The 13,527-nt window shown below is 56.5% G+C and overlaps 2 protein-coding genes across 2 annotated transcripts; one reads left to right on the forward strand and one right to left on the reverse strand.

The window, feature by feature from the left end:
- Nucleotides 1-759: 759 nt before the first annotated feature.
- VTN49DRAFT_651 (uncharacterized protein) lies at nt 760-12,950 on the reverse strand (the record flags this gene model as incomplete). Its single annotated transcript, XM_069414677.1, has 5 exons — nt 760-854; nt 911-4,999; nt 5,064-5,144; nt 5,200-12,832; nt 12,903-12,950. The coding sequence occupies 5 exons, from the start codon at nt 12,948-12,950 to the stop codon at nt 760-762; spliced, it is 11,946 nt and encodes a 3,981-aa protein (XP_069271011.1).
- A 130-nt stretch (nt 12,951-13,080) lies between these two features.
- VTN49DRAFT_652 (uncharacterized protein) lies at nt 13,081-13,419 on the forward strand (the record flags this gene model as incomplete). Its single annotated transcript, XM_069414688.1, has 1 exon — nt 13,081-13,419. One exon carries the CDS (start codon nt 13,081-13,083, stop codon nt 13,417-13,419), a length of 339 nt encoding a protein of 112 aa, XP_069271012.1.
- Between the last annotated feature and the right edge of the window lie 108 nt (nt 13,420-13,527).

Below are 13,527 nucleotides of genomic sequence, written 5' to 3' on the forward strand. Positions count from 1 at the left end.
TCGATTGCTTGACTCAAGCGTCTGGTGTACGGCGGAGGAAATAGAGAATGCCACCCGCGCACACAGGCTAGGCACACCAACATATAGTTGATCAGGGATGGATTGGCGATGCAGGACAATGAACAGAGAAACTTAGGGAACTTAGTGAGCATGAGCGATTCATCAGATACTCGACAGTGAACACGGCAGAATATCTTGTGGTTTTGAGTACCCTTGCCACCGTCTCGTTAGAATATACATATTTCGAGCGAGTGTTCAGATGGTGGCAGTCAGAGGAGAATAACCCGAGCCTCGTCCGTGTCCCGCTCGTCTCTAAGCCGTCTCCGAACACATTACGAATGGCATGCAAGACATTCAATACCCAGTGGACTATGTCAAAAAAGTTGCACGGACAGTACTGATAACCCATAATTGCTAGTTGAAGAAGAGTCTATACCATTCCCGCAGAATGCATTGCAGACTTCCCATGACCGAGGGCACCAAACTGGCCTGCACTCCAGCCGGCATCCTCGATCAGGGGCTCGTCATTCTCATTCATCGAGTACAGAACAATCATAGCAAAAAAACAACAAACACACAGCATATATAAGATGATACAGGATACCATCCGCCTTTTTTCATCAAATGCAGGGACACATTAACCACAACCTCATAACCCCTTTTGGAAAACAGCAGTCATCACACACTCCTTAATGTTGCAGTCTATCATACCCCATGTGTATCGCTATGGCAAACCCAGAAACAAGACACCGAAGACGATCATGCAAAACCGAAGTATTCACTTCCTTGCGTCATCGCAGTGTACAGGCGTGACCGGAGTTCCTCGTAGCTCTCATACTCTGGAAGGTCAAGCTCTGTTGTTCGTTAGCGTCAATCATTTCCCATACCGGATTTGATTCATGGAACTTACGGTTGAAGCAAGTATGTGAGCTCGGCAGGCGATCCTTGTCGCCATAGTCGCGGTGAATGTTGAACTTGCTGAACCCGTTCATGCCCTCCAGTTCCTTGAAGCCGTTCAACGGGACCTTGCTGGTGCCCGTGACGAACTGCAGCAGCTTGGCGCGCTCCTCCTTGTCAAACGATCGCACGGCGCGCCAGAACCACTGGATCTGTGGAGATGACGGTGAGTAATTGTGGTATTCGGTGTTGTTCCTCCAGTCGTCAACGTCAATCTCTGGCAGACCCGAGATGAGCAGCTCAAGCTCTTGCTCGTTGAAGATGGAGATAAGATCCGCCGGGATGATGTCGTGGAAGCCCTTGAGGAAGTGCTCCAGTTGCTCCTTGACCGAGCCAACCAGCTTGTACTCCACAACCCGCTGAACGTACTCCTCCTTGTTCTCCTGAGTAACAGGGATATTGCGCCCATTGGGGATCAGATCGATGATCTGCTTCTCCCCAAAGTCGTCCGTCTCGATGGCAAAGGTTTCCGTGATGATGTCGGTAATATCGTTCTCGAGCATCCACACCAGGCTCTTGTAGTAGTCGAGATCCAGCGTCTCCATGTCCTTGATAGACACCGGTTTGCCCAGAATACTCTTGTACACCGCCCGGCTGAAGTGGCAGTCGAGCACACGGCCCTCGTACAGCGCCTTGCCGATTATGCGCCCGATGAACTTGAAGAACATCAGATGCTCCGAGTTGACGCCGCTCAGCCGGTTCGGATGGAACGTCGTCCGATCCGATGCGACTGGGATGAAGAGCGCGTAGTTCGGGTTGAACATGCCCCGCGCCAGCACCTGGAACCACTCCCGAGTCACACCGCCGGCGTCGATACCCTCCTCTCCGTGGAAGCGGACATTCAATTTGCCATATTTCACCTCATCCGCCGTCTTGAAGTAGAGCGACTTGAACGAGTCCAGGAAGACTTGATCTCGGCGGACGGACAACTGGAGTGGCGGATGCGAGTGTCGAGCCTCCGCTCCACGCATATGGAGCCGGCGGGTGAAGTAGTTACGCTTGTTGTCGAACTCGAGAACCTTGGGGTTCTTCACAAGGAGAGAGAAGGTGCCACTCATCAGGCGAGGGTTTTGACGCACGAGCTCGTTGAGGATCTTCCGGTGCTCCTCCGTGAAGCTGAAGAAGAGCCGCTCCATGTTCGAGCCCACACCTCCTGACTCCTGCGGCGGGCTGGACACGGAGCCCTCACGGCCGCGACGTGATACAGGCGCATCTTTCAGTGGCGTATTCTTGCAGACGACCATCAGGGCCTCAATCAGTGGCAGTAGAGTTGTCGCGACATTGAGCATGTTCTCCTTCTGTCGGACGACAGTCAAACACTCGCTCAGCTTCGACCACAGCGGGCCAAAAGTGGCGCTCTCGTACAACGTTCGCAACATGTCCTCCTTTGGAGCTGACTCAGGTTCAGCGCCCTTAAGCTTCTCGACCCGGCTGGGATCGAACAGGTAGTCCAGAGCCGTCAGCACGCGGAGCAGCTTAGCCTGGTCGGAGCTTGGAGGCGAGAACTTGGCCAGTGCGAGACCTTGCATGTCCGTACCGGTCTTGGCTTGCTGGACGTGGGGGATCAGCTCCTCCAGATCCAGAAGGATAGCCTCACTCAAGCCCTGTGCCTGGCTGATGAGCTCACGTCCAATGACATCCTTCGCCCGTGGGATCGCGGAGAGGTTGTTGATGGCCGACAGCGTATCACGGAAAGTCTTGCCGTTGCACTCCCGAGCGGCCAGGATGCGCACCACCAGTTGCAGATTGTAGTCGGGAACAACGGGTGGCTCGATGGTGCGCTTCTTGTTCTTGTCGTCCTCGGCTTTCGGCTGCTCCGATGTTTCTCCTGCGGCTTCCTCCTGTGTAGGAGGCGCCGCTTCAGTCATCTCACTGTCTTGACCCGAAGGAGCAGCCGTTTGCGCTGGTTCCTCTGTCGACTCCTCGCCCTCCGGACGAATTGGCTCTTTACCCTTGTTCTCGGCCTCCTGTCGCTCTTTCTCACGCCGAAGTAGCAGCGTGAGAGGTTGCGTAATGGTGCTGAGCAAACTAGCTAGCTGCTCCATGCAAGTCGGGCTTTCCATCACAAGCTTTCGATCCAGAAGGGACAGGAGCGCGTTCAAGGCAAACCGGTTGGCCCGGGTCTCTTTTTCTTTTCCTTTGCCTTTGCGTAGAGCCTTCAACTTGAGCGCCGACGCGGACTCATGTTCGGTCAGGAAGAACCACGAGATGTGTGGATTGTACTGCGTCAGGAATGACAGGGTTCCGAGGCACTGCTGGACGACCATCAACGGGGTGATTTCGCTGTTGGCACTCATCGATGTCGATGAGGGCAGCGGGCGTTTGGCGGACTGTGGAGTCTTCTGGGCCGGAGGAGTCTTGGCCCGGAGCGACAGGTGTGCGAAGCTGCGTTCAACCGCGGACACGTCGGTGCTGCCATCCTGGAGAATGGACAGTAGCAAGTTGATCACCTCCATCCGGTTCTGGCGGTTCTCGCAGACGTTGTGAAGGATATCATGAAGCTGATGGCGTGCATTGCCTTGAAGCGGCATGAACATCAACCGAAGTAGAGTGGCCACTCCCGCCTTGTCGAGCATTTGGATAATCTGTCGGCGCTGGGGCTTCTTGGCGTCCGTGTCCTGACTTTCCTCTCGCTGCCGTTGGTCGAGCCGGCCGCTCGTGTCGCCAGCCTGGGCCAAACGACGACCCGGCTGTAGGGCCAGAGCTTCTCTGCGGAGCGCAGGGTCGAGAGTGGCCAGCACCTCCTCAGACTGGTCGGCGAGGACAACTTGGCGTAGCTGGGGGTCCAGGGTAGCTAAGAAACTAGCAGTGTCCATCTCCTCTGCAACCGGACCGCCGTTCGCCGCTGCCTGTCGACGGGCGGCTTCTCTTTCTCGGCGACGGCGGTCGGCTGCTTCTTGTTGCAGCATCTCCTCGCGCAGCTCCGGAGGCAGCGCATCAAGGAATTCCTGATCGATCTCCGTAGGCTCCTCACCAGCAGCGAACGCCTGCGATCGCTGCTCTGCGACTTGCTGCATGATCACTTCCTCTCGGAGCTCCTCTGGCAAAGCCTCCAGGTACTCGGGATCGATTTCCATGCCAGTGATGTCGACCTGGCGGCCACGGATGGTCGTATGTATCCGCCGCGGGGGCTCGGCGGGACCAGCTTCGGCGGGAGCAGTCGTTCCCTCCGCGGGGCCGGAAACATCCTCCATGTGCTCGTCCGCTTCCTCGCCCCTGGCTTCGGCATGCCGTTCGCGTTCTTCTCGCCGTCTGGCGGCCTCTTCTTCTTCCTTGCGCTTCCTTTCTCTTTCTTCTTCCTCTCTGGCGATGCGTTCCAGTCTCTCCCTTTCCGCTCTCTCTTCCTCGCGGCGCTTGCGCTCCTCTTCAAGCTCCTTTTGGCGTCTCTTCTCTTCCTCGATTGCCGGCGGCACGAGGAGCCGGAGTATCGAGTTCACGACACGCTGTGTTTTCTCCACGTAGGAATTGCCGAAAAGCAGGCTGGCTTCTTCTCGCCACCGGGTGGCTGTTGGAGCCAGGGTGAAGCCAATGGCCTGAGTCGGATCATCTCGTGGCCGGCTAGGGGCTTGCTGCGGCATTCCGAAGAGGTCCTGGAAGCGGAGACCCGGCTGCAATGCTCGGCGGTCGACATGAACCTGGAGTCCGTCGCGAGTGATCACGTCGAAACCAGGGCCGCGCTGGGCATCAATGGCCTGCATGACCGCGTTGACGAAGGAGGCAGGGCTTTGGAATGGAATCCAGCTGGCGGTATTTGCGGGATTCAAGCCGCTGATCCAGTCCGTGAAGATCTCGTTCCCGGATGCACGAGTTTGCGTCTGACCCTCAGTTTGGCGGTTGCTGCGAATCAGCAGAGGGTTCGTGCCAACATCGGAGGGACGAGAATTGATCTGGGATCGGTGAAGACGATACGGCTGGCCAGCAACGATACCACCGCGGCCTGACATGCCAGGAACTCCCCAAGCGGTGCCAGCACGGAACCGTTGGTGGCCAGGAAGCGGTGGCTCGTCACCGTCCCAACCGCCCCATGGTTCGATGTCCTCTTCTGATGATTCCCCGTCAGCGAGGCGCGTATGGATATAGAAAACGCCATGGAACTGTAAGCTTACCATCAAACCCGTCGTAAGAACCCCGATCATCATCCATATCATCCATATCTTCTTCAATTTCGTCCATCTCATCTTCTTCGTCTGAGGCAGCCGAGTCAGCAGGATCGACTTATATTATAGATTCAAATGTACCTACCCTCATCTTCATTTCCTTCATCATCGTCCACATCATCCGGGGCATTGTCATCCATATTGGTGACACGGAAGACGTCACCACCACTTGCCTCGTTGATCACACGGAGCAGATCGTCAAATCGCTGGGAGTCCCCGTCGCGATCAGCCTGCCGGATGTCGGCCAACTCATCTTCGAACTGGGTCAACATCTCGGCTTCCTCATTATCCCCCGACATGTCTTCGCTCTCCCATTCGTCTTCTCGATCTTCAGCAAGGCTGTCATTGTCATGGTCGCCCGTAATCTCGCCTGCCATGATTTCATCTTCCTCATCGTCATGCATGTCGTCCTCATCGTCCCCTTCATCATCATCATCATCCTCATCGTCTTCATCATCCTCCTCGTCATGCTCTCCATCATCATCAATCAGAACTTCGATATCCATACCGGAGTCACCAGGAAGACCCTCAATCGGACCATCGAGATCCTCATCTTCCTCGCTGACAACCTCACCATCATCTTCGGGCATCTCCTCGTCGTAGTCCATTTCGTCTCCGTATTCGTCGTCGTACATCTCGTCATCCTCTTCGGACTCTTCTTCCTCACTCGTCTCCTCCTCATCGTGGCGAGGCTCCAACATGCCGAGTGTGGAATGTCGGAAGAGATCGGGCGTCTCTTCGCGGTCATCGTCAAGATCGGATACCGACGTTGCCGAGGAGATCTTGTCTTCATCAGCTTCCTCCGGCAGGGTGATGCTCGAGGTCTCGCTGAGATAGACAGCTGTCTGAGTCAATTTGTTAAGAGGGCGAAGAATGTACTTGATTACTCTCCGGGCAGAAGGGAAGTTCAAATCGATATCAGCAATTGACGAGGTCAGGGCAGAGATGAAATGCTTCTCGAACATGGTCTTGGCCATCTGCCGAGTTGTTGACTCGAAGTTCCACGAGTCAAAGTTATTATTATTGTTGTCGCCTCCAAAAATGGAGTGACCGAGCATCTTGTCGAACAGCATAGCCAAGCACATGAGACGTGAGTACTTGACATCGAGGGGCTCGGTAGAGGCCATTGCATCTTTATAGGCTTTGAGGGCATGCTCAAGGGTGAACCGGCGAACAAAAGTCAGTGCCGGCTCATCCTCTTCGTCCTCATGGCTTCGGCGCCGATTCGGGGCTCCAAACTCCCCGGTCTTCGTGCACAATGCAACGAGAACGTTGATGGCCAGCGAGGAGACATTGCTGCGCTTCTTGAACGCCAAGGACTCCTCGTGCTCAAGCGTGCCAACGGGGACGAGCGCGTTGAGCAGATAATTCAAGACACCTCCGCGAGGTTTTGACGGCGTCGTCGCCAAAGGATCCGCTTTTCTCGAGAAATTGATGAACTCGACCTTGGTACGGTTGTAAGAGGCCAAGAGCTCGGTCAGGCATTGCAGGAGGAAGCAACGGTAGATGTAGATTGGGTGGTCCTCCGGCTTGAACGATGGCTTGTCCGACTTCTTTTGACCCCGTGCTGCGCCATCTGCGGTGGAGGAGGCGGACGACGCCTCCTCAGAAGGGACGTCAACATCCATTCGGGAGCCCGATGGATCAGTACTGGACACGTCAGTATTCTCCTGCGGAGGCTCCTTGTCGTCCACATCCTTGTAAGAAAGTAGTTCGGAAAGCAAGTAGTGGATCACACCGTCGGGGTTCTCCACGACCGGTGGCTTAAGCTCGGTGGTCTTGCCCTTTTCCTTACCGTCGCTCGGCTGACCACCCTCGACGCTTTCCCGTGGCTGCTCAGCGCTATCCTTCGACTCGGTAGACGACTCGTTCTTCTCCGTCGTCTTCAAGGTAAGCACCTGAGGTCGCTGATGAGGATCGTACCTCTGGATCTTGAGCTTCTCGTTCGTCACTTCAACGAACAGCTCGGGTGCCCTCAGAACAAGGTGATACATATGCCGAACGTAGTTCGAAGTCTCCGTCTGTCTCGCCGTCCGGGACTCAAAGTGGGCAACAATTTCGCTCCGCATGATTTGGCGGATTGTCTCCTCATCCTCGATGACATGTCTGAGGATAAGCATGAAAGAACTCTGCAGTTTCTCATCCATCGAGCCGCACACCTGCTTCATCATGACGAACAGACGTTGTAGATTGCGTTTCTCGCCCATGCGGACGGCGATGCTCCGGCTGCGAGTGAGGACAGCGAGAATCCGACACACAGAAAGCGCGAGAGTAGTGTCTCGACCGATCCGAGGTAGAATCTCAAGCAGCGCATCGAATAGCTTAGTCTTGTCATCCAGCGACAATAGGGGCTCTTCCAGCTGCGCAGGCTCCTCGTTGCTCTCGGAGCCATCCAGGGGAGGCGGGTTCCAGCGAATCTGCGGGGGCTGGGCGTCGTCCGACAGCAAACGCTCCAGAACCAGTAAGACATGTGCGATCCACGGAGCTGTCTCATCAGTGTCCTTGTCAGACGGCGTAATTTTGATAAATCCCAGTAAGGTGACGAAGTAATCCTTCAGATCACCGAGAGTAGCGCGGAAATTGCTTTCATCCTGGATGACAAGCGCAAGCAGGTTTGCGTACGCAGCGATCTTCTTCCCGGACGATCTGAAGTTTTCCTCCATCTGTAAAGAGACTAGTGACTGGATCAACGTCTCTCCAACCTCCCTGCGGAACCCGTCGATGTCGTGGTGTCGCCTCATCGCCGCTTGGATCAGATCTGAGAGTTCGAAGGTCACATCGTGATGAACGTTGAGGACATCCAGGCAACGTTCGATCAAATTCTCCCGGATCGCGTCACGCTCAGAGTCGAGATCGTCGATGGTGGCTGCGACCTGACGGCGCCGCTGTTGGGACTGAGTATCGGACGATGACCCTTGATTACTGTCATTCCCTCGGCCCTCTGTGTCTGCCAGAATGTGGTTGAGTGCTCTGGCGACAATATCGATACGGTTTTCACCGTCTGCGTTTTGGGTACCACCTTCCGATGATTCCGCTCCTTCTTCTGCAGAACGAGCAGCGGAAGCTTGGGCGAGGAACCTCGCCAGAGAGGCGGCACGGTCCGATGGCGTGTCGCCAGAAGGTGTTTCTTCCGACGCCTCCCCTGATCCTGCACCCCTGACCGGGTCCAGGTCCTGCGACGGAGGCGGGCACCTCGGCGGCGGTCGGATCCATGACCGAGCTTTACAATACTCTTCAGCAGCGGTCAGCGCATTGTTGCACCGGTACAGAGCCTCGCGGGCGAGATCTTGATCGTAACCCCGATCACGAAGCGTGGCCAAACGGTCCCGGTGGATTGTAAACGTCTTGCGGGGAATGTCGTTCACGTACTGCGGAGGATCAGAGCGCCTAGCAGCACCGGCCTCGCGGTCACCTTCCAAGACGGAGCGAAGAATGTCAACCATACACTTGACAATAACAGTCGAGGCCTTGTCGACAAATGGCGAATTCCACAGCTCGCGCACCATTGGTACAATCTCCATCCGCAGGTCAACCAAGAATTGCGACGGGTGGAAGTAATCGGGCCGGTCGCGCTCCCGCTCCGGGGATGCGAGAGCCTGAGTCTGATTGGACTCAACCACATACGTTGGGGAGGCGATCTCGGCGAAACATGTCAGGATGATCCGAAGGCCACCGTACGCAGAGGCTATGCGAGCAGACCCTTCCGAGTCTCCGAGAGCTTGGGAAGGCGAAGACACCAGCTGGTTAATCACATCCACGAAAATCTGCGAGAAATCTCGCAACACCTTGAATCCGCCTTTCTTCTTGAAAGCCAGTAGCAGCAATGTCGGACACTCAGACAGAGTGCGTTCCGCCGGAGTCTCAAACAGCAATTGAGAGAGCGAGGAGAGAATGAAGATCAAGTACGAAAACTTGTCCTGGATGTCGGCAGCTTGGTTCGCAACCTCCAACTGGAGCTGATGAAGCATAGCGTCGGCGATGGCATCAGCCACCATGGAGGCATTCTGCCGCTGATAGGTCTCGATACGGCGCTTCCCGATAACGCCATGGCCCAACGAATTAAAGAAGCGCGTGATGAAGCTAGGCAGGGTGGTCAAGATGTAACGAAGTTTCTCGACGTTCCTGAATGCAGGATCGTTTTGAACTGTCGTGTCGATCTGTCCCTGGCCGTCATCTCCTCCTTGGGCTCCATCGGCAGTACCGGGCCGATCGCCCTCCGCAGCACGGTGACCCGACCCCGCATGGTCCCTATGACCCGAAACATTGCGAGAGTCATCGGTACCCTGCTTGTCCTGACGCACCTCAGTGGCCTCTACCCAGCGCTTTGGAATGTTCTTCTGCAATGCAATGTCTTCCCAAACGCAAGCAGCATGAAGCTTGCCCAGAGAGGTAACAATGGCACTGTAGCGCTCGGCCAGGTTGACTTGAGAGAAAGCAGAGGTCTGCTGGCTGGGACGGGTCTGGTACATTGGAGGCGTGTACACTTCATGAAGGAGGCCCGTTAGCACGTATGCAGCCACAAGGTGCTGGGCAAGATAGGTTCCCTTTGTTGTGGCCAGCTGGGCCGTGGGACTGTCTCTAGCCGCAGTATCCGACTCAGGTTTCGTGAGCGAGGTGAAGAAACCGTTCGGCGAAGGTTCCCGCCAGAAATCGGACAAACAGTCGACCACGTCCTGCGTTCGCTGGACCAGCGAAGGAAGAACCAGCTGCGGCTTCGTTTCGGTCATCATATGCACTAATTGAACGAATTCAACAAGTGCCTTTGAAACGCGGAAGTTGTGCGGCAGACTCGGCAGGGTAGCGAAATCCAGCACGAATTCGACACCGCCTGCCTCGATGAACTGGGTGCAGTTGGTCTGGTTTTCAAAGAATGCGCCAAGGAAGCGGACGACTGGATACATGTAGTCATCAACCCCAAGGCCCCATTGGTCTCTGCCGTTCGCGTCGAGAGGGAGATTCTCAGGATCAGGAAGATTGGAGACGTCGCCGAGGGCCATCTTGCCCCCGTTGGGAAGAGTTGCATCCTGAAGATGAGGGTAGCTGAACGCGCCTCCAGACTCGACGGCCTTGTCGAACGGAACGCCGATGTCGGTCAACCAGGAGGATTTCGGGCCGACCGGCTCCAGGCCATTCCCGTCGTCACTGCGTCGCCAGAGCCGCGTGCCCGCACCAGCAGTCCATGCCATCCGCTTGCACAATAGCCCCACGCGAGCCACCATGACGATAACGGCGGACATAACGGAGGGTTTCAACGCCGGATGGTGACGAACGAGCTCATCAAACGTGGTACCCAGCGAGCGCACGAGGGTACTGTCATCCTTCATGCACTTGACATGGGCAGGACTCTCGAAGATTTCGAAATATGTGTCAAGCGCACCAGACGACTGAAATAGCTCCATGCCAGATGTGTTCAGGCAAATGGCACCAAACGCCTGGGGAATCGAGGACATGGCTTCGGAAGCGGGCAGGATTCCACCTGCGAGCTTCTGGTCCGGGGACCTCGTAAGATAGTAGACGCGAGGTGGAGCAGCGGGTTGCTCCGACGGCGCAGGGACAGGCTGGGCTTGAGCGGCCGCCTCGTCGGTCTCGATCGGCTCCGGCAGAGGAGGCACGCTCAGATCCCTGGTGGCAACGGACTCTAAGAGGCTCTTGCTGAGACCGGCCTCGGCAATGACAGCATAACTGGTGGGTTCGTTGTGGATGAAGCTGCTCAGGATGTTCACAGCTCCGCTCCAAACGTGCGAGCCAAAGACGTTTGCATTTTCATAGACCAGTCGCAACGCGGTCAGCAAGGGCGGCGAGTCAATCAGGTTCCGCAGCAGACGGTCAAAGCCACCGCCGCTGTGTTGCATGATGTGGTTGACAAATCTGAACAGCCACCGAAGAGACTGCTGCTGGAAGTAGGCGATCTCATAATCGACTGACGGCGTACGAAACTCTGCAGGCAGTCCACGGCCCTGGTGGACGTTCTCCAAGGCCGACTTGGTCTCGTGGCCAATTAGTTCGGAAACAGCGTCGAAGCCGCGGGCGCTGGCAAGGGTTCCCAGAGCATCTCGGACCGCATGGACGAACGTGTCCAGGAACTCCAGCACGCGCGGAAACATCCGGCGAGCCTTCTCCGTTCTCTGGTTCAGGATGTCGACGAACATTGACATCAGACCGGCCGCGACCAACGTCTCGGGGGTTCTCGAACCGGAGCTCGGTAGCGTTCGCAACAGGGCGAACAGCGCGTCTCTCCACTCTTCCGACTCGGTCGGTTCATCCTCCTCTTTCGACACCTCGGTGATCGCCTTACGAGTCAGGAACATGAGCACGCCATGATTGACGTTGACATTGAGGGCGGCGCAGACGTCAGCAGCCCTGGACTTTTGTCTCGCGAGCGCCTCTAGAGCGTTCAGAGCCAGCGTCTGTGTGAGCCGAGAGGCCCGAATGTCGCCGCTGGCACCGAGGTGCGCAAGTTCGGCGAGTTGATACACCAACTGCAGCCGCTTAGGTTGGTCTGCGTCCTGCTGGAGGACCTTTTGTTGAAAGTTGGCTTCGGAATGGACATATGCCAGGTTAGCGATCGCCAGGATCCGGATATCCAGAATCTCTTCTCGCGTCGCGTCGGACTTGACCAAAGAATGGGCTACGCGAAGTCGATGGAGGAAATCATATTCGGACTCGTTTGGGACGTTCGGGATGGTCGACGCGGTAAGATCGGTGAGGCTGGACGAAGCCACTCGCGAGACCGGGATCGTGACTACTTTGGAGCCCCGCGGTGCTTCCTCCGGCTTTGAGACCGGAGTGGTGAATTGCGAGGTGGGCAAATCCTCCGCGCCCGACGCGCGACGCTGACGCGGAGTTGGAAGGGTAGCGCTACGACGTAGAGGGGTAGGGGTGGAAGGCGTGTGAGATGTTGCCGGTTCATGGGCGGGCGAGTCTGGGGCGGGCCTGGCCTGCTCCGTGGTGGCGGCGCCGGATGGGTAGTAAACAGCCCGGACACTCCCCCATTCTTCCCACTCGTCCGATTCACGCAGCAAGGTAATCATGTCATTTGCATTATGCTTGGTCGGAGGAGCGGCTTCGTGACTTCGAGACAGCACCGCCGGGGACGGACTCGCCAAGGGCTGCCTGCTGACCGCATTCGGGCGGGGGAACGGGGCGGCCAGCTTCTGCAGTTTGTCGAGGTTAATGTTGTAGTGAGCGGACAATAACGACTGAGAGGAAGCGGCATGGCGTTGGCGAGCATGGTAGCGCTGGGCTAACGCCAGGGCAACGCGCAAGGTCTGCCGCAGCAAGGAATTGGAGGTGGTGTTGAGCAAATCATCGAGACGGTCACTACTGCTATACAGACTGCGGTTGCCGCACTTTTCCAGGAGAATCAGGGAAAAGCGGAGGATAGCCTCGACGAGCTCCCGGTCTCCCTCGGGGCCGTATCCTCGGGAGTCCAGCTCCGCATCCAGCTGCTGATCAGAAAGGGTGGTGTTGGGGAAGTCGTGATGCCATGACTCCTTCAACACAGAACGACCGAATGGCGTCTTCTGCGGGCCCCGTTTGAGGTCGTATCGGTCAATTACCAGGGCCAGAATGTCGTCGAAGCGATTGAGGACATTGATCCAGTGGTACAGATCACCACGGGGAAAGGACCAGACGGCGGGGAGCGTAGCCAAGGTCGAGGGCAGGTCCACGAGCGGCACTTGCGCCGCTTTCCGGGTGAGATCCGCGAAAAACGGCGACTAATCAGAAGATTCACGTGTTAGCTCTTCAACCCGGTGGAGAGGATGCGGGGGGTGGGATGGAACTTACGATGGTCGCCTCGTGCTTGGGATTCGCCAACTTCTTGATTCTCCCCATGGTGGATCAATCACTGAATGGCAAGCATGGGATCAAATCTCGATGCCCCGCGTCCGGGGGAAGAACTCGGAGAACCACGATGCGTAACCGGGTGTATTGAGATGCAGTCGGAATGCAGAGGTCGAAATGAATGACGTCTTATGATCTGATGACAAATGGGCCTGTCCGCACCGGCCAGGCAGCGCTGGACAGCAACGGCGATTGGACGAAAAGGAGGGAAACGAGATTCCGAGTCAACGGCGAGTCGATAGAAACGGCCGAGAAGGATGTCGGGAGAGGTACGAGCACGAGAGCAGAGCAATACAATGGAAACGAAGCGAAGCGGAAGGGCGGAGCTACGGTGCAGGGCGGAGCTCCACGCAACGGTCCAGAGAGCCAAGAGCGGAGGTCTCGGGAGGGAGAAAGAGGAAGGAACGGAGGGAAGAGGAGATTTTTATATTCCCGGCTCGACTGGCGGAAGGCGCGATGATGGAAGGAAAAAAAGTCGTTGAGGGTAGGAAGGTGATTGGGGACGTGGGGAATCGGACCTTCCTCAGATTTCCAGCCAAGGCTTTTGCTGTTTACGTTAGGCAAGAGC

The sequence above is a fragment of the Thermomyces lanuginosus genome, assembly GCF_041956635.1.
Source record: "Thermomyces lanuginosus strain ATCC 200065 unplaced genomic scaffold VTN49scaffold_19, whole genome shotgun sequence".
NCBI lineage: Eukaryota > Fungi > Ascomycota > Eurotiomycetes > Eurotiales > Trichocomaceae > Thermomyces > Thermomyces lanuginosus.